The sequence below is a fragment of the Acanthopagrus latus genome, chromosome 20 (assembly GCF_904848185.1).
Source record: "Acanthopagrus latus isolate v.2019 chromosome 20, fAcaLat1.1, whole genome shotgun sequence".
Taxonomy (NCBI): Eukaryota; Metazoa; Chordata; class Actinopteri; order Spariformes; family Sparidae; genus Acanthopagrus; species Acanthopagrus latus.
The window spans coordinates 591,598-618,648 of NC_051058.1; the positions used below are offsets into that span (position 1 = coordinate 591,598).

Genomic DNA, 27,051 nt, shown 5'->3' on the forward strand with positions numbered 1-27,051 from the left:
GGACTCTGACCAGATAATTAACCTAATGTACATGTTTTCATGGTGGGGGACCTTCTTATAGTGGGGCAGAGATGTTACACTGTACCTCCATGCTGTTATCACAGCAACAATTATTTTCCAGTAATTTTATAATACAGTCTTCATGTTCATCTACCAGGAGCAGGATGGATGTTGTTGTGGTGCAGCTTTTTGCCTTGTGTTTTCAGAGAGCAGTTAGTGTGCATGTTACCCTGTTCACTGTCAGTGCAGTGTTCTAACAATGCTCCTAAGTGTGTCAAAACTCAGTCTTACTGCCAAGGGAGACAAAAATGACTTGACACTTCAAAATAAATCCAAATAATTTCCACAAAGATGTTCAGTGGTGTGGGGTTGTTCAGGCTACTGTTTCTACTGGAGGCTGGAAAGGTGATATGTATAGACAGACAGAAATAGAAACAGAGCTGCACACACACAATATCATGTTTTGCTTGCACACATAATATGCTCCTGCCTCTTGTGTGTGTGTGTGTGTGTGTGTGTGTGTGTGTGTGTGTGTGTGTGTGTGTGTGTGTGTGTGTGCGTGCGTGTGCGTGTGCGTGTGTGTGTGCACGAGCACGTGTGCGTGCATGCGTTTGTGTGTCTGTAAGGGAGGTGGGGGGATCACACGGTCATGTTTCTCACCTCTAATATCTCATCTCTCTATCAGTCTGACCTTGTTATGTAACCATAAATCACAGCAGCGCCAACTCCTGCTACACATGCACTTGCCTTCTGCTGTGGCTCTTTTCTGTTGCTGAATTTGTACATTGTAGTTAGACTGATAAAATAGAAAATATAGAGTGTTGTTAAGAAACATGAGGACAGCCTCTTCAGCTGTAAATAGTGTGATCGAACTACATTCACATTAGTTCACAGATATGAATTGGAAACATGGAAGCCAGTGCAGCCTGGTCTATGTGTTGTGCTGTAACAGCTGAGCTCAGGCCTGACAGCCATCACAGAGAGAGAGAGAGAGAGAGAGTGTGTGTGTGTGTGTGTGTGTGTGTGTGTGTGTGTGTGTGTGTGTGTGTGTGTGTGTGTGAGAAACAGGCAACATCAAAGTGGAGTGTACTGCCTTTGAACCGTCAGACTTCCTCTACTTAATAATTTATTCATCACTCTGGAGCTCTTCTTCCATCCCCTGCTCTGTCTCTCCTCCATCCCTCTCACCCTCTCTGCCTGGCTTCATCATGTCTCTGCTGATGCTTTGTAGATGTAGATCAACTTCCTCACTGAAACATGTTAGCTGTCTGCCGTGAATATCATTATGTTATTGTGTAATAGTTGTTGTGCTTTTGTTGACAATGTTGTGTGTATTGTGTGTGCAGGCATTTAAGCCAGTGGTTGGGAAGAGCCTGTTGTCACCAGTAACAGCAGTGGAATTTTTGTTGGACCGACAGCTGGACTTCCTGTCTGACCATTCAGCATGCCAACCATATCAGGTAAGAATCACTCTCACATGCACGCTCACGTAGACGCATACACGTGTAAATACACGACAAGTCACAATGTAACTGTTCACCACTCACTTTGGCTTCAGAACATTGTCAACTATTATTACTGACACTGAAGCACATATGCTTGATGTGAATGGAGTGAAACTGAAGTAAGATAGCTTATTAGAGAAGTAATTCTGCAGTAATGAGATTTTATTGGTTGTGCTATCTATAATCCTGGTTTTAGTTTCAGAGCAGTTAGCATTATGAGATAAAAAAAAAAAGAAATCGAAGCTTCCTGTTGTCTTGATGCAAATAAAAGATTTATGTTGCCCGAAAAGAGGCTATGAATATGTTGCCTTTTGGCAGATGTACACATTGTAATGGGATCTCATTTGCTAATGAAGAATTAGTCATTCACAATTAGTTCTAGGCTGGATACTGCAGCCATGGAGTGCTGTTGGCCTTAGAGAGTAGCCAGGGTCGGGCACTGTGGTCCATATGGGTTTAACGTGAATATAAAGCCAACACGTGCAGCCACAGTCTGTTCTCTGAGTGGGTTTACACATGACTGCTCACTACTGACTCATACGTTGAATATGCACATGCATCCAAAGACATTCACAATGATTAACACACAGACACACTGTCGATACTGTAGCACAACAATTAGCAATAATTCACAGGGTTGCATATTTCTGTTATTAAGATCTGTTTGTTGAGTGTGTGTGTGTGTGTGTGTGTGTGTGTGTGTGTGTGTGTGTGTGTGTGTATGTCAGCGCCAAGCGCTCTGCAGCTGAACACAGCTTGTTGTATTGTGCTGGCTGGAACACTGTGTTCCACTCAGTGTCAACCAGATGGGAAGACTGTGTTCTGCACTCTCACCATCAGTCATCAGTTTGTTCAAATACCAAGAGAGAGTCTATTTATATTTTTATTTTGTTTGTAGCCAATCAGAAGTCAGATCCACTGTTGCCATGTCCTCTGGTGACTCATGTGTTGAATCTGTGCAGTAGTTTATGCGGCTGTCTGCTGTGGCTGCTGCACTGACTTAGTTAGATTCAGCTACCACAAATGATCCTCTCTTTCTAAACACATGTTATTAACACTGGAACTTTGCACTTTCGTGCTAGCAAAACATTTATGATATTCTAGGAGCTTGGTAGCATAACCGGAAGCTGCTCTGGTAAATTCTCTTTAGCTGGATTGTCATGACACCAACATGATTGAAAGTTTAAGTTGTGTATGTTCATTAGTCACAGAAATCCTGAGGGAAACCATGGGGCATTGAAAATTGTGGTCACCTAATAAGTGTTGGGAAAGGAAGAAAATCAACAGCAGACTGCTAAATGGCATTTGAAACTCCAAAAGGCTACAATTTCTAGACCACTGGAGAACTTGTATATACCAGTCAGAATTTTATACACAGTATTTTAGACCTGATAGAGTTATGTCAGAGCACAATTTGTGGAAGAACACAGATGCACATGTAATGTTACCCTGGCTGTGGATAAAATGTCTGCAGTGAGGAAACTGGTTAATTTAGAAAGCGAAAGCAGTCCATGTAGAGTAACATCTGCAATATGACCGCGGCACGGAGGGGCAACAAAGGAGCTGCATTTAATACTACACATTTGATATGGTATATAGAAAACAAAAACACTCAAAGTTAAACAACGAGTTCACTCAAGCAATACAGGCAAAGACACTGAAGCAGCAATCACTCATGGATACTCTCCACTGTTGAGGAAATATCCTCGACACAGGGACATGGCCAAAAATATTACAGGAAGGTAACTTAATTCATTGCTCTGGATAACCAGCTCACCTCCATGGTAGAGGATCAAGATTTTCTTCATCACCTAGAACTTTTGAATCCCTGGAATGATCTCATCATGGGTCTCATACAGCAGAGCATGTAAAATAGGCAACCGAGGAGATGCTGAATGCGTATGAAATAGACAAGCAATGCGTCCACGTCATTTTACGTGACAACGTAAGGAGTATGAAAAAAGCAATGGATGATATCGAGGTACCAAACGTGAGCTGCGTCCTACACAGGCTTTACACAAGGGTCTGCTGTCACAGTGCATTGTCACAGACTCACCTGCTAACACAAGGAAGGTGGTTGGCCAATGTTGCAATAGCATATGCAGAATAAACAGGAGCCATATGAAAGTATATACTTTGTTTCAACAAAATTTAAAAAATCAAAAACAAAAAAAAACCTATTAAGAAACAGCTTGAATGCAGGTATTTTTTTCGTCATGCAGCTGTATTATCCAGGAAGATGTTAGTTAAGGCTAAGTATCGAATCGGGACTAGATACTAAATATTAAAGGACTTGGATCGGTATTGGGGTAAAAAAAAAAGGAATCGGGACATACCTACAAACATCCCTACATTTCATATTAGAATCAGCTGATATCAATATTCATCTTGATCTAAATAAATTTGCCATTTCTGTTGAGTGTGAAAATTCCTTTTAGTCTATGTTGATTATTTTTTTTGTTGTGACAGATGACAACTTGAATTGTTTGTGTGTCACAGAGACACATACCCCATGCAATAAAGTATTTCTGAGTTGAATATGGTAGATATTACAAATGTTGCAAGCATTTACAAAAATCTACAGCTGTGATTATAGTTGACACACAGCTCAGAAACTTGCGGGAGGACATAAGAACAGCCCAAATTGACTGGACACTGTTCTTTTTGTTCCCACTTTGTCTGGTATCTCTGTACAGCCTACATCAGAGCTAAAGAGGGTCACTCGTCGAAGGCAAAAGGTAAATTATCTTTGTTAACATGGTTATTTTGATCACTTCAGCTGCCACACTTTGGACTCTATATTACACCTGCCGTACAGCAGAGGCATGACGCAGTTGTAATTTTCAAGCCCAGCATCCAGATTGTGTACATAGCAGATGTACCTGTGCCCCCCTGCCCTTCTCTGGTCGTGCTGGTCTTAAAAGGAGGTGTGGTCAGGCATGTATCTTGAAAATCTGGTCGCAATAATTTTCCTGCTATTTAAAGGCTAGAGGATTCAGACAGAAAAGTGTGCCTATATAGATGGGTTCATAATTTTTAAACTTTTCCATTCATGCAGTAATGTCACTGTAACAAATATCTTGGAACATTTAGGGCCTGTGTCCACATAGTGGTTTTTTTTTTGTTTTTTTTTTGTTTTTTGTTTTTTTGTTTTTTTTTTTCAAGCAGAAAAGCGCTTGCACTTAAGTTTTAATCAACAACACTGTGGCTCACAACATAAGTTTACAACACACAGTGATAAATGCACCAAAAAATTTAGTGTACAGACTAGCTCCCACAAATGGACTTGTCCATCTCTGTTGTTAGAATTTCCGTCTGACGAAGCGTAGGATAGACCAGCATGGCCAGAACAAGCTTACCTCTAAAAGACATTTTCTCCAAGCAGCCACATGCTGTTGTGGACGCTCGCTCATCATTATAAACATTTTTAAAAAGATGCTGGTGCTATGAAAAAAACCCTTCTGACACAGGCCCTCAAGTAGCAAAACAAAAGCTGAGGAGGAAATTCAACTTATCTTCTGAAAAATGTATTTTTCAGACAGGATCTCAAGATTTATCAGGAGGACAACTGCTTCACCCCAAACTATGATATGATAATTCCGTTAGATAAGTGTTTTTTTGTTTTTCTTTTTTTTTTGTATGATGTAAAAAGGAGTTATTGATTGGACAGTTGATTGTGAAACAGCAGAGACAGATGCTCCAGCAGCGAGGTATCCCATCCCTGTCCCTCAACGAAAACAACTGCCACTGTTAACCATTAAACAGCTGGTCCTAGCACACCTGGCTCTTAAGTGAGCCAGAGTCCAAACACACAACCCCTTTTCACCTTTCACCTTACTTTGTGCCTTAATTATCCTTCCTTGAATGAGCAAAATGGACTTGGACACACTGTATGCACTTTAGACCATGAACCATACACTGTTTAAACAGGACCCTGCAGACCCATCTGACCATGGCAGAGATATTACTGTTGGGTTCAGTCACATGCCAATCACAGGCAGCATCAGTGAGGCCCTGAGTAATTTGGTGCTCTAGGTAAGAATTAAGCCGGCGCCCCCTTGCATCGCAATCAATTTCACAATCAATTTTCATATACTCACACAGAAACTGCATGTATATATTCAAGATTTTATTTCTATTAAGTCAAAAATATCTCAAATTTTATTTGGAATAATAAAAAACACAGAGTTAAATTTAAATTACTAACTCAACAGAAAAACAAAGGAGGGTTAGGCCTCCCAAATATACAAAATTATTAGTACGCAACACAAATTGTAACAATAATAAAGTGAATGAAAAATGACACAGAGATCAAGTGGATAAATATAGAGAATGAGTTGGCAAAATGGTCAATTGGAACATTGCCTTTTTTAGGGAAAGAGAGCCAAAAACAACAGTTACATCTATTCTGTTTAGGAAATACGGTAAGGAATTGGAGACGACTGTGCAAAAAAAATTAAAATACAGAGTGAGAATGTACAGCTCAGAAAAATGATACATGACCCAAACTTTATACCAAATCGAAGTGATGACATTTTACAATCTTGGGCTAAGAATATAATAAACACATATGAAGCCATGTCTTCTAGGTATGGTTTGGATCAAAGACATTTTTTTTTAAATACTTACAGGTAAGGAGTTACATTAAGAAAAATTTAGAAGAAGAAAAAAATGGAAAGGAATTATTACAATATTTGGTAGGAAACCAAATTCAAGGTAGGATAAAACTTTCATGAATATACAAAATATTGCAAAAATTAACAATTGTGGAAAGTAAAAGAAAAATGGGAAAAAGAGTTATCCATTAACATCTCAGGGGAGGCCTGGAGAGAATCATTGAAGGAAAATTTTGAAAGCACACAGTCAAAACATTGGAGAGAGTTTGCATGGAAAATAAGTCTGAGATTTTTCATTACTCCACATATCATTGGAAAGACCTCTACGGTAGCAGGATCTGGCTGCTGGAGAGGATGTGGGGCAAGTAAAGCAAATCATGCACATATCTTTTTTACATGTCCGGTAATAAAGTCTTTCTGGGAAGAAGCAGAGGACGCCATTAAAGATATTCTTGACATTAAGGAATCCCTGACTTTTGAAAATTGGTTGGGTATTAACATGCACCATAAGACAAAATTAAAGGAGCGAAAGGTCTTTAAAGCCCCCCACACACTGCCCAGACGTCCAACTGCCTTATCCGACCGCTGTCCGACCACTCTGTTGCCTCTCGTCTGACCTGTTCAGCACAAAAGTTGCATTGGACACACCGCTTCAACGTGCTGCCAGCATACACAGCGTGTATGTTCTGCACTTGCGCGAAATGCAATAAGCTGGTGGCTCTAGTGTTAAAGACAGAGGTCAAAGACTAGAGGTTTATGCACGTAACTCTTTTTACCTTCGATCAAAACGAAACTTAACTCTTTCAGACAAAAAACAGCTGCATACTAAACATGCAGCGTGGCATTACCAAACAAACACAAATTAATTCGTCCTGAACGGACATAGATGTATTCAGGGTAAGACCCTCTACATGTTTGAGCAATTTGGAGTAGATGGTAAATTGTATGTGGAAGTTATGAGTTGATGGTTTTATGGCCAAGCATCAAAATGGACCATGTCACCAGGTGTGACCTAGGTGAAAGATTTTTTAAGTTTTGTCCACAGATGCTACTTGCAAAGTTTGTTGCAAATGGGTCAATTGGGCTAGGAGAAGCTGGAAAAAGTAAGTTTATGATTTTTTTTCACAGAGCCTTAGTGGCTCATGGGGAAGTAGTCACCTGAGTTTCATGTCATTGGGACAGACCAATGTGGAGATATGCAACACTTAGTGTTTTGAGCAAAATGTACAGGAAGTTGTTAATAACTTGAGTATTTTTTGGAATATCACAATTCTTTTAATAGATTTTTGTTAAGAGAGTCCACAGATGCTGTGTGCAAAGTTTGGTGCAAATGGGTGAAAACCCCCAGGAGGAGTTCAAAAAAGTAGCTTTGCAACATTTCACGAATTTGCGGGAAAAAAAAACCCAAAAAAAACAGGAGGCAGTAATGGGCATGGTCTACATCACCAGACAATTGAGTGAATGTGTGGATATAAGGTTTTTGAATGTGCGACAAAGCATATGTGAGTTATAAGCCAAAACATACTTTCCTTGATTATAGGGCCACCTAGTGGTGAAAATTGAAGATGACTATAGATCAGGGGTGTCAAACTGATCCAGTAAAGGGCCATGTGGCTGCAGGTTTTCATTCCAACCAAGCAAGAACACGCCTGATTTGGATCAGCCAACCAATCAGCCAACCAAGCAAGAACACACCTGATTTGAATCAGGTGTGTTCTTGCTTGGTTGGAATGAAAACCTGCAGCCACATGGCCCTTTACTGGATCAGTTTGACACCCCTGCTATAGATTGTGAAAGTTTTCGGTAGTTGTGACGTATATTCTAAGTTTGGTGAGTTTTGGAGTATGTTCAAGCAGTGAAAAATGCAATCATTTAGGATGAAAAAGTGCTCATTCGAAAAACAATTGGGACCTCGCAGGTCAAGACCTCCTCAGGCCATAATAATGGAAATTGCGGATTTCCTGTTGGAGTGACAGTTTGGTGCAGTGTGACACAATAAACCAAAGACTCACAACAACCTTATTACCCACAGAGACCAACTGCACTGGGTCTCATAATTAAATGGCTTACAAGTGTCATTTAAAAGCATCACAACAGCTGATAGCCAGCTGACATTGACATGCATACACGTTGATACTGGGCCGGTGTGTAAGTATTACGAAGTTGTTGTACTCCAGAGAACATCATGGTAGAGGAAGAGAACAAAGTGGCAACTGAACGCTCTCTTCATATCACACGTGGCAGTGTAATTTCAGATGTTTTCAGTCATTTCTGCTGTGATGGCCTGAAGGTGATACATTTACCAATAATGTCAGCCATACACTCAAACATTTTATTTAATTATAAGCTGATTGCATGTACCTAGATCTGTTTTTTTCAAATGGTAGAGCTTCTTTTGAAAATAACTAACTACCCAGTCACTAGTTGTTGCCAGACCGCACAGCCAGAATACACATACCACCACTCCTACACTTTACCAGCCCCCCATCAGCAGTAACTGCAGCCATCTGAAGTGAAAGGAAAGTGGGAGCCTCACTCTTGTCTAGCACAACTACAGCAGAGAGGTGCACACACAGACACAGACACGCACACGCACACGCACACACACACACACACACACACACACACACACACACACACACACACACACACACACAGACAGACTTGAGCAGCAGGCTGGCCCACTACACAGTGACTTCATTGTACATTTTATGCCAAACAGATTGTAGCCCCCTCCCTTTCCCTCCCTCCTCTTCCTCCCTCCGGTCTTCCTGTCCAACTAGAAAAACAGAGAGGGGAGTGGCCATGGCTTCACTGTGCTGAGTGTGTATGAGAGAGTGTTTGAGTGTCAGACTGTTTTTATTACACTGTGGGGTTCAAAGGTCTCCAAGAGAGAAGGTAGCTCTGTGTGGGCACTGGTGATTTAAGAATTTAGGAATTTGTTTGTGTTAGCAGACATCTGTGTACCTCTAATTTGTTGTGATGCATGGCCACTATATTACTACAAGCTATGGAATATGCCGGCACACATGTGGAATACAGAGTCCAAAAAGTAGTATCAACCGAATTCCTGCTGATCCAGTCGGAATCTGTCTGTACACATCTGTTTGGCAGTATAAACCACACCACATCACTTATATGCTGATGGAGGTTTAACTGTACTTATATGACAATAAGGTCATCAACAAACTCCTCCCCTGCTCACACTCCCTCCCCCATCTTCCTCTCCTTGTCTCCTCTCTCTTGTGCCAGGCGGTTCTCTGTAAAATCCTGAGATGTCAGAGACTATTTGTCTTCTGCAGCACGCACGCACGCACACACACACACACACACACACACACACACACACACACACACACACACACACACACACACACACACGCGCTGTGTGTTTGGAAACTTGCTGCCCAGAGGCCTCTCCTCTGTCCATGAAGCTCTCTGTCTTAGAAACACACACACGTTTTTCTTTCTTCCATCTCCCCCATTCACTCTGTCTACCCCACACGCACATGTGCATACATACATGTGCACATACACACACACAGAGTTTAGTCTTAGTGAAGTCACATGAATTGGTAGTAGAAGCCAAGCCAGCCCTGTTTCTCATGTTGGCCTGACACAACACGTGTTCACTACATGATGGTAATCTGACTAGCCTTGGTGAGTGTGTGTGTGTGTGTGTGTGTGTGTGTGTGTGTGTGTGTGTGTGTGTGTGTGTGTGTGTGTGTGTGTGTGTTGCTAAAAAGCTATGGTGTGTGTTGAGGCTGAGGGACAGGAGGTGGAGAATAAAGCTGTTCCTGCTGACTCAACATCCACTCCATAGACGTAGCGCAGTAACAAAGCAGAGTGTGTGCTACCAGCAGCTGTCTCCAGTCTGTCAGTGTACGGAGTAGACTGCCTTGTTTTTGTTTATTATTTTTTTCTTCTTCAGCAAACAGTGTCAGTGTTAAAAAACATTGAAATAAGATATCTGTGTTCCTCAAAGGTTACAAGTCAGGGCATCTATAACCTCTGAACACATGTATGTTGTGGCATCAGTTGCAGCTTCATTAGTATCAAGGTTCAGACACCTCAAGGTTCAGTTTTAGTTGTTGTTGTGGTTTTGTTTGTAGCTGGTGACTGAGCTGGGGCTGCAGGGCAAGGCCGCCGAGTTCAGGGGCCTCCCATGTTCAGGTTAATCGATGCTTCCCGGGCTGCGCCGCCACTGTAAACAAACGTACCCCACTTGCAAATTTGCGATGTCACACACAAGCTGATGCAGAGCAGCAGTGAGCTGAGCTGCTACATGCGATGCGCTGTGGAGAAATGTCATCCCGGCAAAATTAAAAGTCTGGCTGCATTTCATGAAGGACCTCGGGATCGTCACCTGTAATACCTGTAAGAGGGATCTGTACGCCAAAGGCGGTAATACAACTAATATGTCCAACCATTTGGCCACACAGCACAGCATTATACTCCAGCAATGCTGTGTGTTTGACGCACTTAGCAGCACCAGGGCTAGCACCAGCACAGCTGGTAAAATTAAACAACTGGCCAAGGTCATTTTACTCATTTGAGTATTATTTATTTGTTTATTGAGGACTCATTTGAGTATTGTTTATTCTCAGCAGTGAATAATTAAGATTTGTATTAATAAACCTGAAATTTATTTTAATACACCAGGTTGTATTCTTTTCTGTACTCATGTACTACTTGTTTTGTTACGTTATGATGTGTTAATAACAATATTATGGAATTTTTGGCTCAAAGAGGGAAAACTCACTGTTGTATGTCTCGAAAGAAACTAATGCATTTTGTGACGCAGATAACCTAGATATTTTGTTTGTTTGTTTTAAATGAGACACCCCCCCACCGTTAGAGTCATTTAATGGGGATCAGCCACAGGGATGGAGCTGACAGACAGACGGATGGACGAGCAGACAGACAGCAACAGAACTCATGAGAGGCAGCCGCTACTGAGAGCTGAACTACTAAGAGACAGTGGACCAGTTAAGGCCCTGCACAGAATAATAACATTATTAATTTACTTGGGACATGAATAGATTTTTAATACTGTGAAAAATGTCTCCTGTCTTCTGTTCAATTATAGATGTGCAACTATACATAAAACAATCTTTATGTCTATCTTTGGAACTAGATGTTCACACGTTTTCTTAAGGCACAGAGGCTGAGCTCCATTTTAAGTGGCATCTGCAAAGCTGTTCTACTGTATGTCTGTCTGTTTGACAAGAATGCAGTGACAGGGGAGGAAGGAAACTGCAGCTGCCATACCGACACCGACACACACACACACACACACACACACACACACACACACACTCTTTATAATGCTGTTCAGCTGACAGTCCTGCCTCTGTGGAACTTTATGGCTTTATGCCCTGCAGTGCTCCAAATACAAATCTGTCTCTCTGTCTGTCTCTGCTTCGGTCTCTCTCTGTCTCTCTCTCTATCTTTGTCTCTCAGACTGTCAGTTAAATTCAGCTCAGTTCAAAGGGGCATTATTGGCATGAAAGTTTTAACGACAATATTGCCAAAGCATCTTATCCAAACCTTCAGACATTAACAATTATTTAACATAAACATATACACAACATAAGGATTGATTTACAACAATTTAGATTTACATTAAAGGTCCCATATTATACTGTTTTTTCATCAATTTCACACAGCTGTCAGAGGTCCAACAACTCTGTATTCGATATGCATTGACCCAAACCCATCCCTGGTCCTGAATTTCAGCTGTCTAAAAGTTGCTCTACTGAGCTTTCTTTGACAGCAGTCTGTTTCTGCACCTTTAAATGCTAATTAGCTCTGTCTGTCAATGCCTACTTGGAGAGCCCTTCCTGCTACATCACTCTCAGGGAGGGGAAGCCATAGACATAATATATATATAGACGCTTCATAGACTGACACTGCCTATTGGAGCTGACGTATCAGCGTGGCTGCCATCTTGGATGGGTCCCGAATGCGCCCCCCCCCCCATGCATTTATTTCTACAGAGGAAGATGTATCCCCAACTACAATAATCATAACTCCCCAAATTTTTACCTGATTTTCACACAGTTACAGTGCAATTAGTTATGATACAGGATGCTGTCACAAAAATTATTTTTAAAAAATTACTGTTCAATCTTACTTGTGAAAGGTAATCCCATGCGATCTGGTAACAATACTGTGCCGATTCTTGCAGCCGTAAACTACACAAAATAGGGGCATAGTTGCTCACTCTGTTGATTCCGATTGACTCTGGCGCTAGCCTAGAGTGAGGAGACCCAACCAACATGGCGGCAAGGCTGGATTATGTTCCAGCACGTCATGAGGCGTCAACGTATATTATGTCTATGGGGGAAGCCCCTTGTGCTACTGGTAGCATGTGCTAATGTTTACAGTGGATGTGTATTTAAATGTATCGCTATGGCTCGCAGAGATTTTTTTCTTTAAACCATATCAGTTTGACCCAGAATCGGACCCAGAAGGAGAGGCTCCTGAAGAAGTGCAGACTCTGTGGCTGCAGCAAGACATTTCAGAATGGTTAGTGTGTCTGAATAATGTTAGTTTGTTCATATGTGTTGTCACAGTGTACCATGTAGCTAATGGCTAACAGCTAGTGAAAGCTGTGTTTGTCTCCAACTCCAAACTCTTGGACACTGTTAGCATCATCTCTTTCTCCAGTCTGCACGTTTCCAGACTTTTTACTGTGACAACCAAGCTCCATCATAATGTTATTAACATCTAACTCACTTCAAACGCCATTGCATTGCGGACCAAAGCAGAGCTAACTAGTTAGCCAGTTTCCAGCTGACTTCACCATACTAATACTATCAAAACAGGGTGACACTTAACGCTGGCTCGGGTGCAGTTGCTGGGTCCGGTATGGTTGGGACTGATCGTTTTACGAGGGCCAGTGTCAAGGCAAAGCCAGCTTTGTACTGACCCTCTTTACTGAAGCAGTCTGATGTGAAGTGGTTAGCACACACATACAAGCTAACACGAACTGCTGCCGGCATGTTGTCATTAAAAATTAAATGCAGCCACTGTCTCTTCTGTTGTTCTGTAGCTGGGACAGAATGTAGGCACTTATGTTGAGTTTTACAACCAACAACAGAGCACTTTGCGTGTCTATCTCTGAGCAACGACATTGTGAAACACTGCTGTCTCACTGCTGGACACACTGAAGTTCACCTCGGGGATGAATGCCCCCCTCTCGGATATCTACTATCACCGCGCAGAGGAGGTCAGCCTATGCTAATGACTTCTTTCGTTACGTAACGAAAGGAGCAGAATTTGAACAGCCTGTAGGAGCGCCATTTTACCAGTTGGTGGGCTGCAGAGACCATGCAGGATTCAGGAGTGTTTTTAATTTTGATTGGTCATTCATCTCTTTCATATCTAAGATTATATAATCAAAAAATTGTTTTTTAGTTTCTTCTTTCCAATGTTCCAGATAAGTTTCTTTACATTGTGTTATAATTTGCTTTACTCTGGTGTTTGGAGAGCAGTGTTGTTGTGAGGCTGGTCAGATTGTGTCTGAGAGGGGGCAGTTAGCCTCAGTACCAACTGACATAGGGGACTCTTTTCTAGGTTCAGCTCTTGAGTTTGGAGGGTTTTGGAGTGGAGGGTGTCTTGGAGGCTGGATTTCAGGTGGTTGAAAAAGTTGAGTGTTCTCTTTTGAATGTTAATTATCAGGGGGTATCTGCCTAATTCTGCTCTACATGCATTTGTTAGTGTGTTTCTGTGTACGCGTAACATATCTGCAGAATTCTGCATGTAAAGATTCTGCTGGATGTTTGTCCGAGCGGGTATAGCTGATGACTGAGTGGACCCCATAGTTCACTACCATACAGCGCAATGGGCTGGTTAACACTATCAAATATTTTAAGCCAAATTTGACTGGAATTTGGAAATTCGAACTTTTTCTTTTAGTGCATTCACTGTCATGTTGAAACTCCCTGATGCTGTGATGGTATAACTCATGCTATGTTCAATGACATGATTATTTATGGTAAACTGGTTTGTTCTCCTGACATCTGGGGTGTTTTTAAAAGATCATGACATTAGTTTTCTTCATATTTCCTGCCAGGACCCAGGTCTGACAGTACTTTTGTACTATGTCCAGCTGTTGCTATAGTCCTTGTTTAGTAGGAGACAGCAGAACAAGGTCCTCAGCATAAAACAGAGACTTCACCTCTTTATCTAGGTGGGAGAGGCCAGGAGCAGCACACTGATCCAGCTCAACAGCAAGTTAATTTATATAAACATTAAACAGAATCAGACTTAAATTGTAGCCCTGGCATACACATCTTCTCTGGGTGAAAAATTCAGTTTGTTTGTCTCCAATTTTAAGAGCACACATATTTTCCAAATACACCAGATCATACATTTTGCCCCCTATACCACAGTGTGGGAGTCTGTAATAGAGTCCTTCACGCCAAATAGAGTCAAAAGCTTTCTTATAATCAATGAAACAAGTGAATATTTTGCCATTTTTTGTATGACGTACATGTTTGTTAATTGAAGTATGAAGGGTATATTCATGGTTGGTGGTGCACTGTTTTGGGAGGAAGCCAATTTGACTTTTACTCAGGATGTAGTGTTACTCGAGGAAATCTAGTATTCTTTTATTGAGAATACTACAGAATAATTAATTCTATTGAATAATTGAATGATTGATTTGTCCCCACTCTTATGAATGGGGGAAATGAGCCCTTTGCACCACATGTCAGGAAAACATCCTGACTGTAATACTGTGTTGAAGAACTTCAACACTGCACCCTGCATCTCTGGGGTGCTGCATTTGAGCATCTTGTTTTTAATCCTGTCTGGACCACAAGCTTTCCTCAGCTGGAGAGATTTTGTCTGTGTGGTCAATTCTTCCCAAGTAATTGGGAAATCAAAGGGGGGATGGTTGTTTTTAATTGTTTCTTTTAATGTTTGGAGTTTTTCTTTTATAATACATTGATCTGAATTGATTTGATTTATTTGTATGTCATTGTTAAAATGTGCTCTCCAGATGTCACCATTTTGGATAGGTATTGTCTGTTGCTTTGTGTGTCATTGTATCTAATGCGTAAGGCTGGGTTGCTTGGTTTGGATGTTTTTCATTTTTCATCTTTTCTGGTGGTCTTGCATTCTTGATTAAACCATCTTTATTTGGTTGTGGTCTGAAAGGGGGCCTTGCTGTCTGACAGTGAATGCACTGATAGTGGAGAGGTCCATGTCAATGACTGCATAGTCTACTACACTTGACCCAAGAGCTGAGGAGTATGTGAATCTCCCTAAAGAATCCCCTCTGAACTTACCATTAACTATATACAGGCCTAAGACCCGACAGAGATGCATCTCCCTGTCACTTTGATTTATTTCAGAGTCAAGGTTGTTCCGACAGGGGATGGTTGGTGTGGTAAACAGGAGGGCCTGATCAAATACATGGTTGTTGCCCTGTGGGTCCATGACATCAAGTTCAATTCCTGTTTGTTCATTCAGATCTCCAGTTAGAAGAACGTTTCCTTGAGCCTGGAAGTCGGCAATTTCTGAATGGATAGTGTCAAAGATGTCTTCTTCAAAATTAGGAGAATCTACTGGGGGGATACAAATTGCACAGAGATATAGAACCCTATCGGCTATGCCCAGGGTTTGATCTAATCTCAACCAAATGTGTGATTTACCCTGTTTTACTGGTGAGACCTGATGGCAAAGATCTCCTTTATACCACACCATCATGATGGTGATCTTCTGCCCTTGCGTATGTTCTTTAATTCTACAGAGGGCACCATGACTTCATTATATCATGGAGGACAGTGAGTGAGCAAATCATGTTGACACCATGTTTCTGTCAAAAACAATTATATCAACATTTTTGATAGATTTCATGAATTCAGGATTTCCACTCATCAGCTCAAAGGCTGAGGAGTGGAGACCCTGAATATTCCAACAGCATATATAAAAGGAAGGCATAAAAACAATCAAAATGAACCTGTATAGTGAGACAATTATTAAAACATCTACAACTATCTACACATTTATAATACTAAATAATGATTTCATATAAATTCCATTGAAGCATGTACTGTTTTTACTAATATTACCATTGTACCGAATATTAGTATTATTATTAGTGCTATCACTAACTAATAATATATTTACATGTTGTTCTATTACTGATATGGGAAAGTGTTCTGAATATGTATATCTTTGCTGGACAGAAGCTGGGTGCACAGGGTGTTCAGCATCTCCCTGATGTGTCCCAGCTCAGAGATAGCAGGGGGAGGGACTGTGGCAGTAGGCTGGGCTACAACTGCAGCATAGCTCCACTGCTGTTTGTGGGGAGGCGGACCAGGGCAGGTGCTGTTGCATAGTACTGCCGGTGTAGATGGGGAGGGGGACCAGGGGCAGGTGCTGCTGTATAGTTCCGCTACCGATGTTGTAGAGGGGAATGGTGGGCAGGGACTGAAGAGGGGGGAAGTAGCCTCCTTTGGTTGTGTTTCACAGTGGTGAGTTGGTGGGCGTGTGTCTGTCTTTCTCATCTCTGGCGGTGATGAGACAGCATACATCGAGGAGGTCCAGAGGCTCGCAGCCTGGTGCTCAGCGAACAACCTCCTGCTGAATGCCAGCAAAACAAAGGAGATGGTGATGGACTGGGGGGGGAAGAGAGCTGACCCTGTCCCACTACAGATAGAGGGTGACTGTGTGGAGATTGTCTCTTCTTTCTTGGGGTGCATGTGCCGAACAACCTAATGTAGTCCACCAACACGTCAGCAGTAGTCGGAAAGGCCCAGCAGAGGCTACACTTCCTAAGACTGCTGAGCAAATGTGACCTGGATGTGTACCTGCTGCGTTCCTTCTACCATTCCACCGTAGAGAGTGTGTTGACATAGTGCCTCACTTTATGGTACCTAGGATGCACGGCCAAGGACAGAAAAGCCCTGTAAGGGGTCATTAAATCAGCGCAGCGAATTATTGGCTGCCCTTTGACCTCCCTGGAAGACACTGCAAATACGTGAGGGCTAAACAGGGCCAAGAAGATCCTGTCTGACCCATCCCACCCAGGCAATGGCCTCTTCAATCTCCTGCCCTCTGGGAAGCGATATCGGGTATTGGGGAGCAGAAGAAACCAGCTTAGAAGCACCCTCTATCCATGGGCAATCAGACTTTTGAACACTTAACTCCCCCAGCCCCCTCTTCTACTAAGCACTTTAGACAATCATCAGTGTGGGTCATGAGAACATGGGCGATAGACTGTGTGGGTGGGTGGGTTTGAAGTATGCGGGTGTGTGTGTGTGTGCGTGTGTTTGTGGGTGTGTGTATGTGTGCATGTGTAGATTTTACCCAGAAGTGTGCATGTGTGTGGGTGTGTGAGCGAGTGTGTGCATGGATGGGGGTTGCATACCTAGGTATGTGTAGACATTTATTTATTTTTTTTGTATTTTTTCTATTGATTTTAATTATTTATTTATTTTTAGGGTTAGGGTTAAATTGGATAAACCAATTGCTCAACCAATTTCGTTGTAACACCTGTGACAAAGAATTCTGATTCTCTCTCTCTCTCTCTCTCTCTCTCTCTCTCTGTCTCTGTCTGTCACATCTATATATATCCTAGTGTCATGTTACGTTGACAACATCTCGTGCTTACACATACACACACCCAAACAAATGCTTGCACAGACACCTGTGGTGTCAGTTCACACTGATGCTAGATATAGATGGATTGGCTTACATGTGGTTTCTAGCTCTCTAGCTACCGATAATAGCCCTCTCATTTTAACAAGAGACACCTGAGTAAGACAGGGAGAATGACATCTGTTAGTGTTAGAAAATTAATGTAAATAATCTAGTGCTGGGCGGTATATCGGTTCACACCTAATACCGGTGTATATTTTCGTTATGATGTGAATTTTTAACCCTCATGTTGTGTTCGTTTCATGTTAAACAATTTTGTGTTCCCGGTCAAAAATGACCGTTCCATTTAAACTCATCATAAAAACTGTAAAAATACATAATTATCACTACTTGTTGTGTTAGATCTTTTTATCAACTTCAGTTCTTGTGAACATTACAAGTTTTGAACTTCTATTTGTTATTTATGGCCTATATACCTCACTGATCTGACCGTATACATCTTGAATTCGAGTTCTAAAAAGCATAATTTCTGGATTATTTCAACTATAAAAAATAATCAGATGACACATAGTATACTGTTTATCACAGACTACTTGGGGTCAAAGTTACCAAGGACATTTGTTTTGAAACCATTTCATTTTTTTTTATATAGTCACATAAACTAACACTAGTCGTGTTCCCGGTCAAAAGTGACCGGAATATTTTATTTGTGTACAAAGGAAATTATCCCAAAACAATTTCACAATATTACAAGATCAATGTCTTAATACATTAAAGAACAACTAACAAGAACAATAACATTACAATGTTCATCACTCTATCAGATGTTTTTCCCCTGCTTCCATCTTGGATTCAGCTCCATTCACAGCACAAATGCGTTGTAACGTGCTGTCTTCCTCTGACAAGAGTATGTGCCAGTAACCTGCAAAAGTGCACACAGTAGATAAAATCATGAATACATTCAAATGATACCTCATGTATCATATTCAAATGGAAAGAACTGACTCAGTGTTGTTCATAAATGTAATGTGTACTCCACCAAAACCAAGTCTTACTTTTATAGTGCAGTTCAAACAATCTGATGATAGAAAGATGTACATGAAAAATAAAAATCAACACACCTTATCAAGGTTGTCAACTCTGCCTTTGTTCCTGTTGTAATCCAGGATGACATTGGATTTCTTGTCTTCCCTGGTGATCAAAGCGGCATGTGCAGAGTCGTCATCAGGAGCATATTTTTCCTTTTCTTTGGACAGTAGGACACAAAAGTGTCCTCACTGTCAGTTTCCTGGCCTCTCTCCTCCTCACCAGTGTGGTGATCACATATGTAACCAATATCCTCACTTATGGTATATCGACATGCCATGGTGCTGCCACACAATGAACTGTGAGCAAGGCCTCAAAAAAGCATTTATATAGGCTACCAAAGCTGCGAGAAAAGTTCAATATTATTGAAACAATGCTGCAACTTTATGAGAACAGGTGATGTTCCCGCGGGAGAGAGACTCTACTGGGCTAAGGTTCCCATGGTGGTTGCCTGGGACCCAAGGTGTGTGTGTGTGCGTGTGTGTGCATGTGTGTGTGTGTGTCCATATGACAAATGAGGATGTACCTGAGATCAGTTTTTTACACTAAATGTAGTCTCCCCCATTCATTTCTAATGACTGGTCATTTTTGACCGGGAACACCAAGAGTGTACAAAAGGTGAATAAAATACACAAAATTGTATGCAAATAAATACTATTTATTTTGTGTGTTGAAATCCTCTTTGTGGACAAAGTCCACTTAGGTCAGTCTGATCAAATTAAGTACATTTTTAAGTACATTTTTCGGAGATAAAACTTTTAAATCGGTCAGATTTGACCGGAACACAACATGAGGGTTAATATACCGCCATAGCGGTGAATTTGATTACACAACGTACGAAATGCTACGCTGGGCCGTGCAACACTGTTTCAGACCGGGCCGTTTTCAGTGTTGCGCTTCTAAACAGGCATGGTACAACTGCGAGGCCTGGTAAGGGTAAACAGTAGTGTTCTGGTGTTACGTACGGTGAAGGTGGCTAGGATAGACATGGCAGTTAATGACTTCATCCGCGGATGTCAAGATGAGCAACCCAAACAAATGCTTGCACAGACACCTGTGGTGTCAGTTCACACTGATGCTAGATATAGATGGATTGGCTTACACGTGGTTTCTAGCTCTCTAGCTACCGATAATAGCCCTTTCATTTTAACAGGAGACACCTGAGTTAGACAGGTAGAATGATATCTGTTAGTGTTAAAAAATTGATGTAAATAATCTAGTGTTGGGCAGTATACCGGTTCACATCGAATACCGGTGTATATTTTCGTTATGATTTGAATTTTTAATATACCGCCATAGCGGTGAATTTGAATATACAACGTACAGAACGCTACGCTGCGCCATGCGACACTGTTTCAGACTGGGCCGTTTTCAGTGTTGCGCTTCTAAACTGGCATGGTGCAACTGCGAGGTGTGGTGAGGGTAGACAGTAGTGTTCTGGTGTTACGTACGGTGAAGATGGCTAGGATAGACATGGCAGTTAATGACTTCATCCGCGGATGTCTAGATGAGCAACTGGAAAACCGCTGAGATCCAGGAGATGCTAGCGTCTCCTCGGTCTCTGTAACTGTCAGCTTGTTGTTCACTGCTATGGTCGCTACTGTCAAATTAAAAGCCCCTGCTAGGAAGGATTATTTTGAAGACAAATTCAACAGGCAGCCATCTGTTGCCTGAGGCAGCTAACGCGAGGCGCTCCGCTGCATGCTTCCTTTAATAGCGGGGTTTTAACATCAGCGTGTGTTGAGGAGGCAAGAATACGGGCCATGGGTCTATAATTAAGTAATATCAATTGTTGCCACATTTCTTCCGATGCATATGTTGTACATCACTGTTCATGCCCAACTTTGTGCTTCACGTCACATGCAGCCTTGGAGCAAATGTGCCGCCTTTTCTATCTAAAAGGGGCTAGTAATTCATCTCTCAACCAGTAGAAAATGCTGTGAACACCTGATTATGCATGGAAAAAAAAAATACCGTCATATACTGTGAAACCGTTTGGAACATTTTGAAAAATACCGTGATATATATATTTGGTCCTACCTCCCAGCACTAAAATAATCTTGTGTAAAGGACAAATGGCTGTTTTCTGGTCTGTGTGAGCCATATTGTCACCCAAGATAGACTTACCAAAAGCTATGAGATTGTGAGGGTCCTTTAGAAAAGGCAAACTTGTATGATGGTTTACCACACTAGCAAGAGTCATGCAGGCTGACAAGTTACTGCTATAAGGATTGGCTTATTAACAGTCAGTTTACATTTCAGGCCATGTACTAGTGTCTGAGCATTGGAGGTTTAATAGGAATCATTCACAGTGGTTTACAGGATGAGAAGTCCTTCACATTTTAAACAAATATGTACAGCCTATTATGTAGATGCAATAGGAGTGATTCACTTCAGGGAGAGATTTATTTTGCTTTGACAAAGAACAGGCTTCTGCAACACACAAACACCAATCTGTATCAGCTGTATCCTCAGATTGGAAAGTCATTCATGCAGGAGCTTGTCAGATTTTGTAAACACTGAGCTGACCAGTAATTTGTCTCTGGTACCTGGAGGAGCCAATATATGTAGCAATCCTCCTGTCTCAGCTTCAGTGTCTCCACAGCAACATGATTGTCCCTGAAAGGAAGGGTGTTCGAAGTCTTTAACCAGCCATCTGTCTTTGTCTCCATATGTATGTGAGTGTGTGTCATATTTGTTGTTATGTTCCTTATTATCTCATACTTAATGCATACATTCTTAATTAGTAGATCATAAAGTATATGTGTTGACTTTGGAAAACACACAAGAAATCCCATTTGCTTTTGGAAGGGCTCTCCTATATGACATTGCCATTTATGTGAGTTCTGAACACAACCAGATTTGGTTGGTTGGTTGTTATACTGCTGCTTACATCTGTCATGGTTTGCAGTGGTTGGTTGGAATAAACAGCTCACAACCTTTCACAACAAGTCCATTATCATCTTCTTGCACTTGTTGTGGACAGTGGACTCATTCTGTTTTTCTCCATTCTGATGAGGATAAACCAGCCATTGGTTGGGGTGACTGTGTTGTCCTGGTAACAGTATCTGTGTGTATCATATCTAAACAGGTCAGAATGCATAGCTTGGTGGTAGTAGAAGACTCCTTTGACAGTTATTTTCTGTCGGTGTAAAGCTAAACATAGTCACTGCAGGAAAGTGAGGGCTGCATGAGGCTGTGCAAAGGTTCCACTCATATCACTGTCAGCTGCAGTGTTTGGCACTGTTCCTTCAGAAGGATTTCATGCGCTTCCACTTAATGATAGAATAAGTGATGTGGAAAAGAGTTAATGGTAATGTTGTAAACAAAGCTGGTTTTATGTGTTTACATGCTGGTTGACAGTTGTTAACTGATAACTCCTGGATGAATTTGGTGTAAGACAAACGCTATGAGAGTTTCTAATTATCCTTCTATAAGATACTGAGTCTATGACCAATAGTGGATTTTTTTTGTCAATATATTTGAGACGGTTTGGAGCCAACAGCCTATTAAATGGAACTTAACTAATTAATAATTTAAAGGGATTTTTGTTATTCCTGCTGAGAAGCCTGATATTAAAATATAGCAGATAGAGCTTGTATTAAGAAAGTTATATAGGATCCTGGCCTTGCTGAAACTTGCTGAGCCATCATCCACTATCAGAGCGAAGTTCTGCTGGATAATTTGTTTGCGAAATGTCCATATGGTGCGTCAACCACCCCAATCAATCAATGGGTCAAGCTCTACTTTCTATCGTGTATTGACAGTTTTTTTTCTGCTTCATATGTATGTTTCAAAGGTCAAACCAGGATTAATGGTACCATTTTAGAGTCTTTGATGATGTCCTTGGCAGAAATTACATCAAGCAGTTGTCAACACATCCTCTCTTTTACTGCTCTTGTGGGTAGAATAAACTGGATGAATTAAGTAAGTTTAAGCTGGGAGTATGTGGCACTACAATGGTAAAAGATTGAATCAGCACAACAAATTGTAAGAATGTATGAGAGACGGTTATGCTGACCTCTGTAGAGCTGCATTCCAGTGTGCTATTTTTAGTGTGTATGCTGGTTTAATTTAGAGCTGAACAAGGCTATGAAAGTAGAGCACTGCAGCAGGGCGAGAGGGAGAGGGAGAGGGAAACAAGGTGAAATGAAAGCTGTGACCTCATGTCATCTGCTCCAAGCCTCCTGATCTCCATTTGGCTCCTGCAGCTCTGCATCGTGAGTAGACGTTTAGGTTGCTCTATGTTTAAGTAATGTGTTTATGAACTCTATGGATATTTTGCTGTGATAATATTTTTTTCAGTAAGCCATGACAGCCATGAAAAGTTTACCACATCAAGATATTTGTACAGATCTTTACTAAGTAGTCAAGCTAATCATTGACTTCCTTTGGGTAACGAGAAGTGCCCCAGCATGAGTATGTTTATTTTTGTCAGCAATCACTACTCTGTATCAGCCTATCATTAGAAGGCAGACAGACTTCTGACCTCATCTACTGAGAGAAAAGCTCTCACTACCGTATACATTATAGTCAAAATAGGAACCCCATTACTAAGTCATACTAGACAGTGGTGGTGTTTGGCTTGGGGTTTTACTCTGATAGGACCTAGGAGCAAGAAAAAAATATATTTTCTGTTTGTGCATGATTCACATGCAACGCCTCACCTCATGTGCACATACACAAATGCAGTCACTCACAGGACAGAAAAGCTGAGTAAGCTACCAGTGTGGTGATTTGGTTTCTCTTCCTCACACTGCTATCACTTTTTGGGGGGGTCCCATAGTGAATTCCAGCTATGCTGTGTTTATTTGTGAGTCTGTACTACTCCTCTGTGTATTTACAGCAGAAAACACCAAAAAAAAGTTCACACATCCCAATGATGCCACAAACACTGGTAAACCTGTGCCTGCGTCATCGTTTCCAAAAATCAATTTCTGCCCGTTCAGGTGTAAATACTGAAAAGAACTAGAAATTTTTGAATATCTTCACCCTGATTTTCCTAAAGTTCAGTGATCTAAAATAGCATTTACATGTGTATGTAAGGCCAAAAGACATGGAAAAGGCTGTATATGTGGACAGCTCCTCATTGTGGCAGCATAGCAGTGTCTGTAATTCTCTCTCAATCTTGGTCTTGAAATACCTCATAATAATACCAAGTAATACAGTTTAAGTGTATTTGATGGTAGCAGATACACATTACTGTTGTTCTGACTCTTTATAATAGTTAAAGAGATCCAAAATAGTTTTTACCTAAGCAAAGCCCTAGCAGCAGCTCAAAAATCACATTGGTGGTGTTGGCCTAAAAGGATGTGACCGGGAAGTTGATGATTTGCTGCATGTACTCGCAGGATAAATATGGGTTTGAACTGAAAGACAATGCTTGCCCCTCCCTCATTACCACCTCTGAGGAACACTCCAGCTGCTCCAGTGGAGCCTCTGTACAGCTGTGTGTGAAGAGTACAGTCCTGTAAGACAGAGCATTGCAGTTTCTTAAATACATGTTTCAATCAAATCAAACTTACAGATATATGCCTTTAGAGTATCATACAACAGAAACAAGAGAAGAAAGCACATTGTGTGTTTCTGCATAGCTGGAGGGAAACATTGCAGACATTTAAGAAGCTGAGAGTCAGCAGAGGAGATGGGCTGTGTCTCTGCCACAGATAACAACACTGCTGTAATTTATAACTTGAAAGAGGAGAATGGTGTGACGGCAGAGATGCAGACAGTATTTTCAGATGTTTCTGTTTCTGGAGGTTTCTGGGTGTTTTGATACTGAATTGTCTGTGTGTCTGTTTCAGGATGAGGCGGACAGTCAGCACCCAGTGTTCAGAGACAACCATCAGCTCTATGAGGAGGTGAAGGGCTGGCTCAAAGACCAGAAGGTGCAGGAAATTTTTATGCAAGGTAAGCTTTTTCTGAGCTCTTTTCAATGATTAATTGTTACAATATATTAATTCTAACATTGTAACAGATTCTGATGTCTTGGTCATCATGCTGTGGTGACTAGTGTGTCTTATAATATGAGGAAGCTGTCATTAAGTTTTATCCTTCCAGCAGTGGGACAATCACACATACTGTTTCCCTTTGCTTACAGGTCCCTATTCATTGAATGGCTACCGTGTGCGTGTGTACAGACAAGACTCAGCCACCCAGTGGTTCACTGGCATCATTACACACCACGACCTCTTCAGTCGAAACATGGTCGTTATGAATGACCAGGTACACTTACAGAACATACATGCAATATTCTTTGATGTGTATGTGTACAGATTATATGTTTGATTAACATAAGTGGTATAATTCATGACAAGATGGATACACAGAGAGATTAATAAGAATTTGTTAGAGACTAGTTGGCTCAGAAAATATTCCTTTAGCAAATGTGAGGGGAGAAGATGTAGTTAAACAACCGACACCCTTCCTGTACGCATTATTACTGATATCCAGCCAACACAAACAAAGTACACATTATGTTTATATTCCCAGCCCTTTGAGGTTGTCAACAAATGTGTTGCCAGTAGCTTTTGTTGACTTAGTTATCGCTGAAAACACGGCAATTGTGAAACCTGGAGGTCATTAGCTCAAATATCTTCAGTTCACATGTGGACAGAAAGTGATTTTGGTGTGTGTTCAGGTGCTAGAGCCTCAGAACGTGGATCCATCTATGATCCAGATGACCTTTCTGGATGATGTAGTCCACTCCCTGCTGAAAGGAGAAAACATCGGCATCACCTCAAGACGAAGGTCTCGATCCAGCCAGAACAACAATACTGCCCACGTGAGTACATACACAAAGCACATGTGCACAACTGTTAAGAGCTTCCTGACAGCTGACTGTGGTGCTGAACAGGATGAACACATTTAAAACATACTGACACATTTAACTGTGCCATATATTAATAATATGCATAAAATACAATACAAAAATGAAGAAACTTACAATAAAAATGAAATAAAGAGAATGGTCACATTAAATACATTATGATGTCAAGTCTTTTGGTGCACAGTCAACAGTAGGAGCTTAGAAGATCAAATATACTTCTGGGTAGAAAGAAGTTAAAGTTTAAAAGTACAAATTAAGCCTGAGATCAAACAGGATTCCATATGCCATCAACCATTTATGCTGGTGATGTCATTCTTTACTTTAAGTACCATCATACTGTACATTTGTTGAAGAGATAAAATTACCAGCCTTCATTTACACAAAGAGAAAAAAATGTGAAAATAATGAGAGCAGAAAAAACAATTAGTGTCTATTCAGTCAAAGATATAGATCCATCATTGACAGTATCGATGACAAAAAGGTAAATGAATGCATATGATGACTTTGATGAAAGTGCACAAAGACATTGCCTGGCTGATGGCTTACATTATGAACATATTAACACTATACATTTCACGTTTTGTCACACACTTTAAGTAGACTATTAGAACCTCTGATCATTTGTATCATTGCGACATCTGCAGACTATTTCTTTAAATTTTTGATATTGGTCTGCATTTGCCACTAAATGTATGCTGTACGGGATTGTAGCCAGTAGGTGGCCATTGGCTTACTGCTCATTTTGAGCTTTTTTTCATTTGACTTCAGCATCACCACCATTGCCTCTGTTTATCTCTGTCCGTGTTTAGTGTTTATCAAATATTTTCATATGTAAAGGAAGAACCAAGAAAAAACATCACACATCTTTAGGCAGGTAATTTGGGTTAACCACAAATTTTTTACTCTTAACTTTTTGACCCATGTCTGCAGTCTCACTGTTTATGAATGGACATAAATGTAAAGCTAAATAGGTTCTTTTGTTTTTTGTTAAGCTTTACATTAAAACATTCAGACATACAGAACACTATTGCACTGGTTACCAGTCAGCTCCCTGTGTGTTACAGTGATGATGGTGTTGTTTGGAGGCACACATTGACAGAGCTCATTAGAGAACCAGTCTGTTGAACAATCAGCCATTTCTAATCCTGCGGTCATTAACTAGATATTTCCTTGTCCCACATTTTCTTTATATTCATTTCATGCTGTTATTTTTCTCTTTTTTTATTTTTCTTGTTGTTGACACACTACAGATGGCAGGAGGGAGACCTGGCGGGACCACTGGCAACACTCAGGTACCCCAACCCTCAACTACAACCCTCAATCCTCTCAGACACACATTTTAAACTACAAAGCAAAGAAAACAAATCTATTTTAAATGTAGAGTGAAAGCTGACTGATA

At 41.0% G+C, this 27,051-nt stretch overlaps 1 protein-coding gene across 2 annotated transcripts in view; it reads left to right on the top strand.

The window, feature by feature from the left end:
* The window catches only part of jmjd1cb (jumonji domain containing 1Cb), a 172,430-nt gene that overhangs the window by 97,553 nt on the left and 47,826 nt on the right, over positions 1–27,051 (top strand). For both annotated transcript variants that reach the window (XM_037081078.1, XM_037081079.1), the window contains 5 exons: positions 1,347–1,460; positions 24,628–24,733; positions 24,924–25,048; positions 25,464–25,607; positions 26,903–26,944. In XM_037081078.1, coding sequence (XP_036936973.1) covers positions 1,347–1,460; positions 24,628–24,733; positions 24,924–25,048; positions 25,464–25,607; positions 26,903–26,944 — 531 coding nt within the window. The remainder of the gene's footprint in view (positions 1–1,346; positions 1,461–24,627; positions 24,734–24,923; positions 25,049–25,463; positions 25,608–26,902; positions 26,945–27,051) is intronic.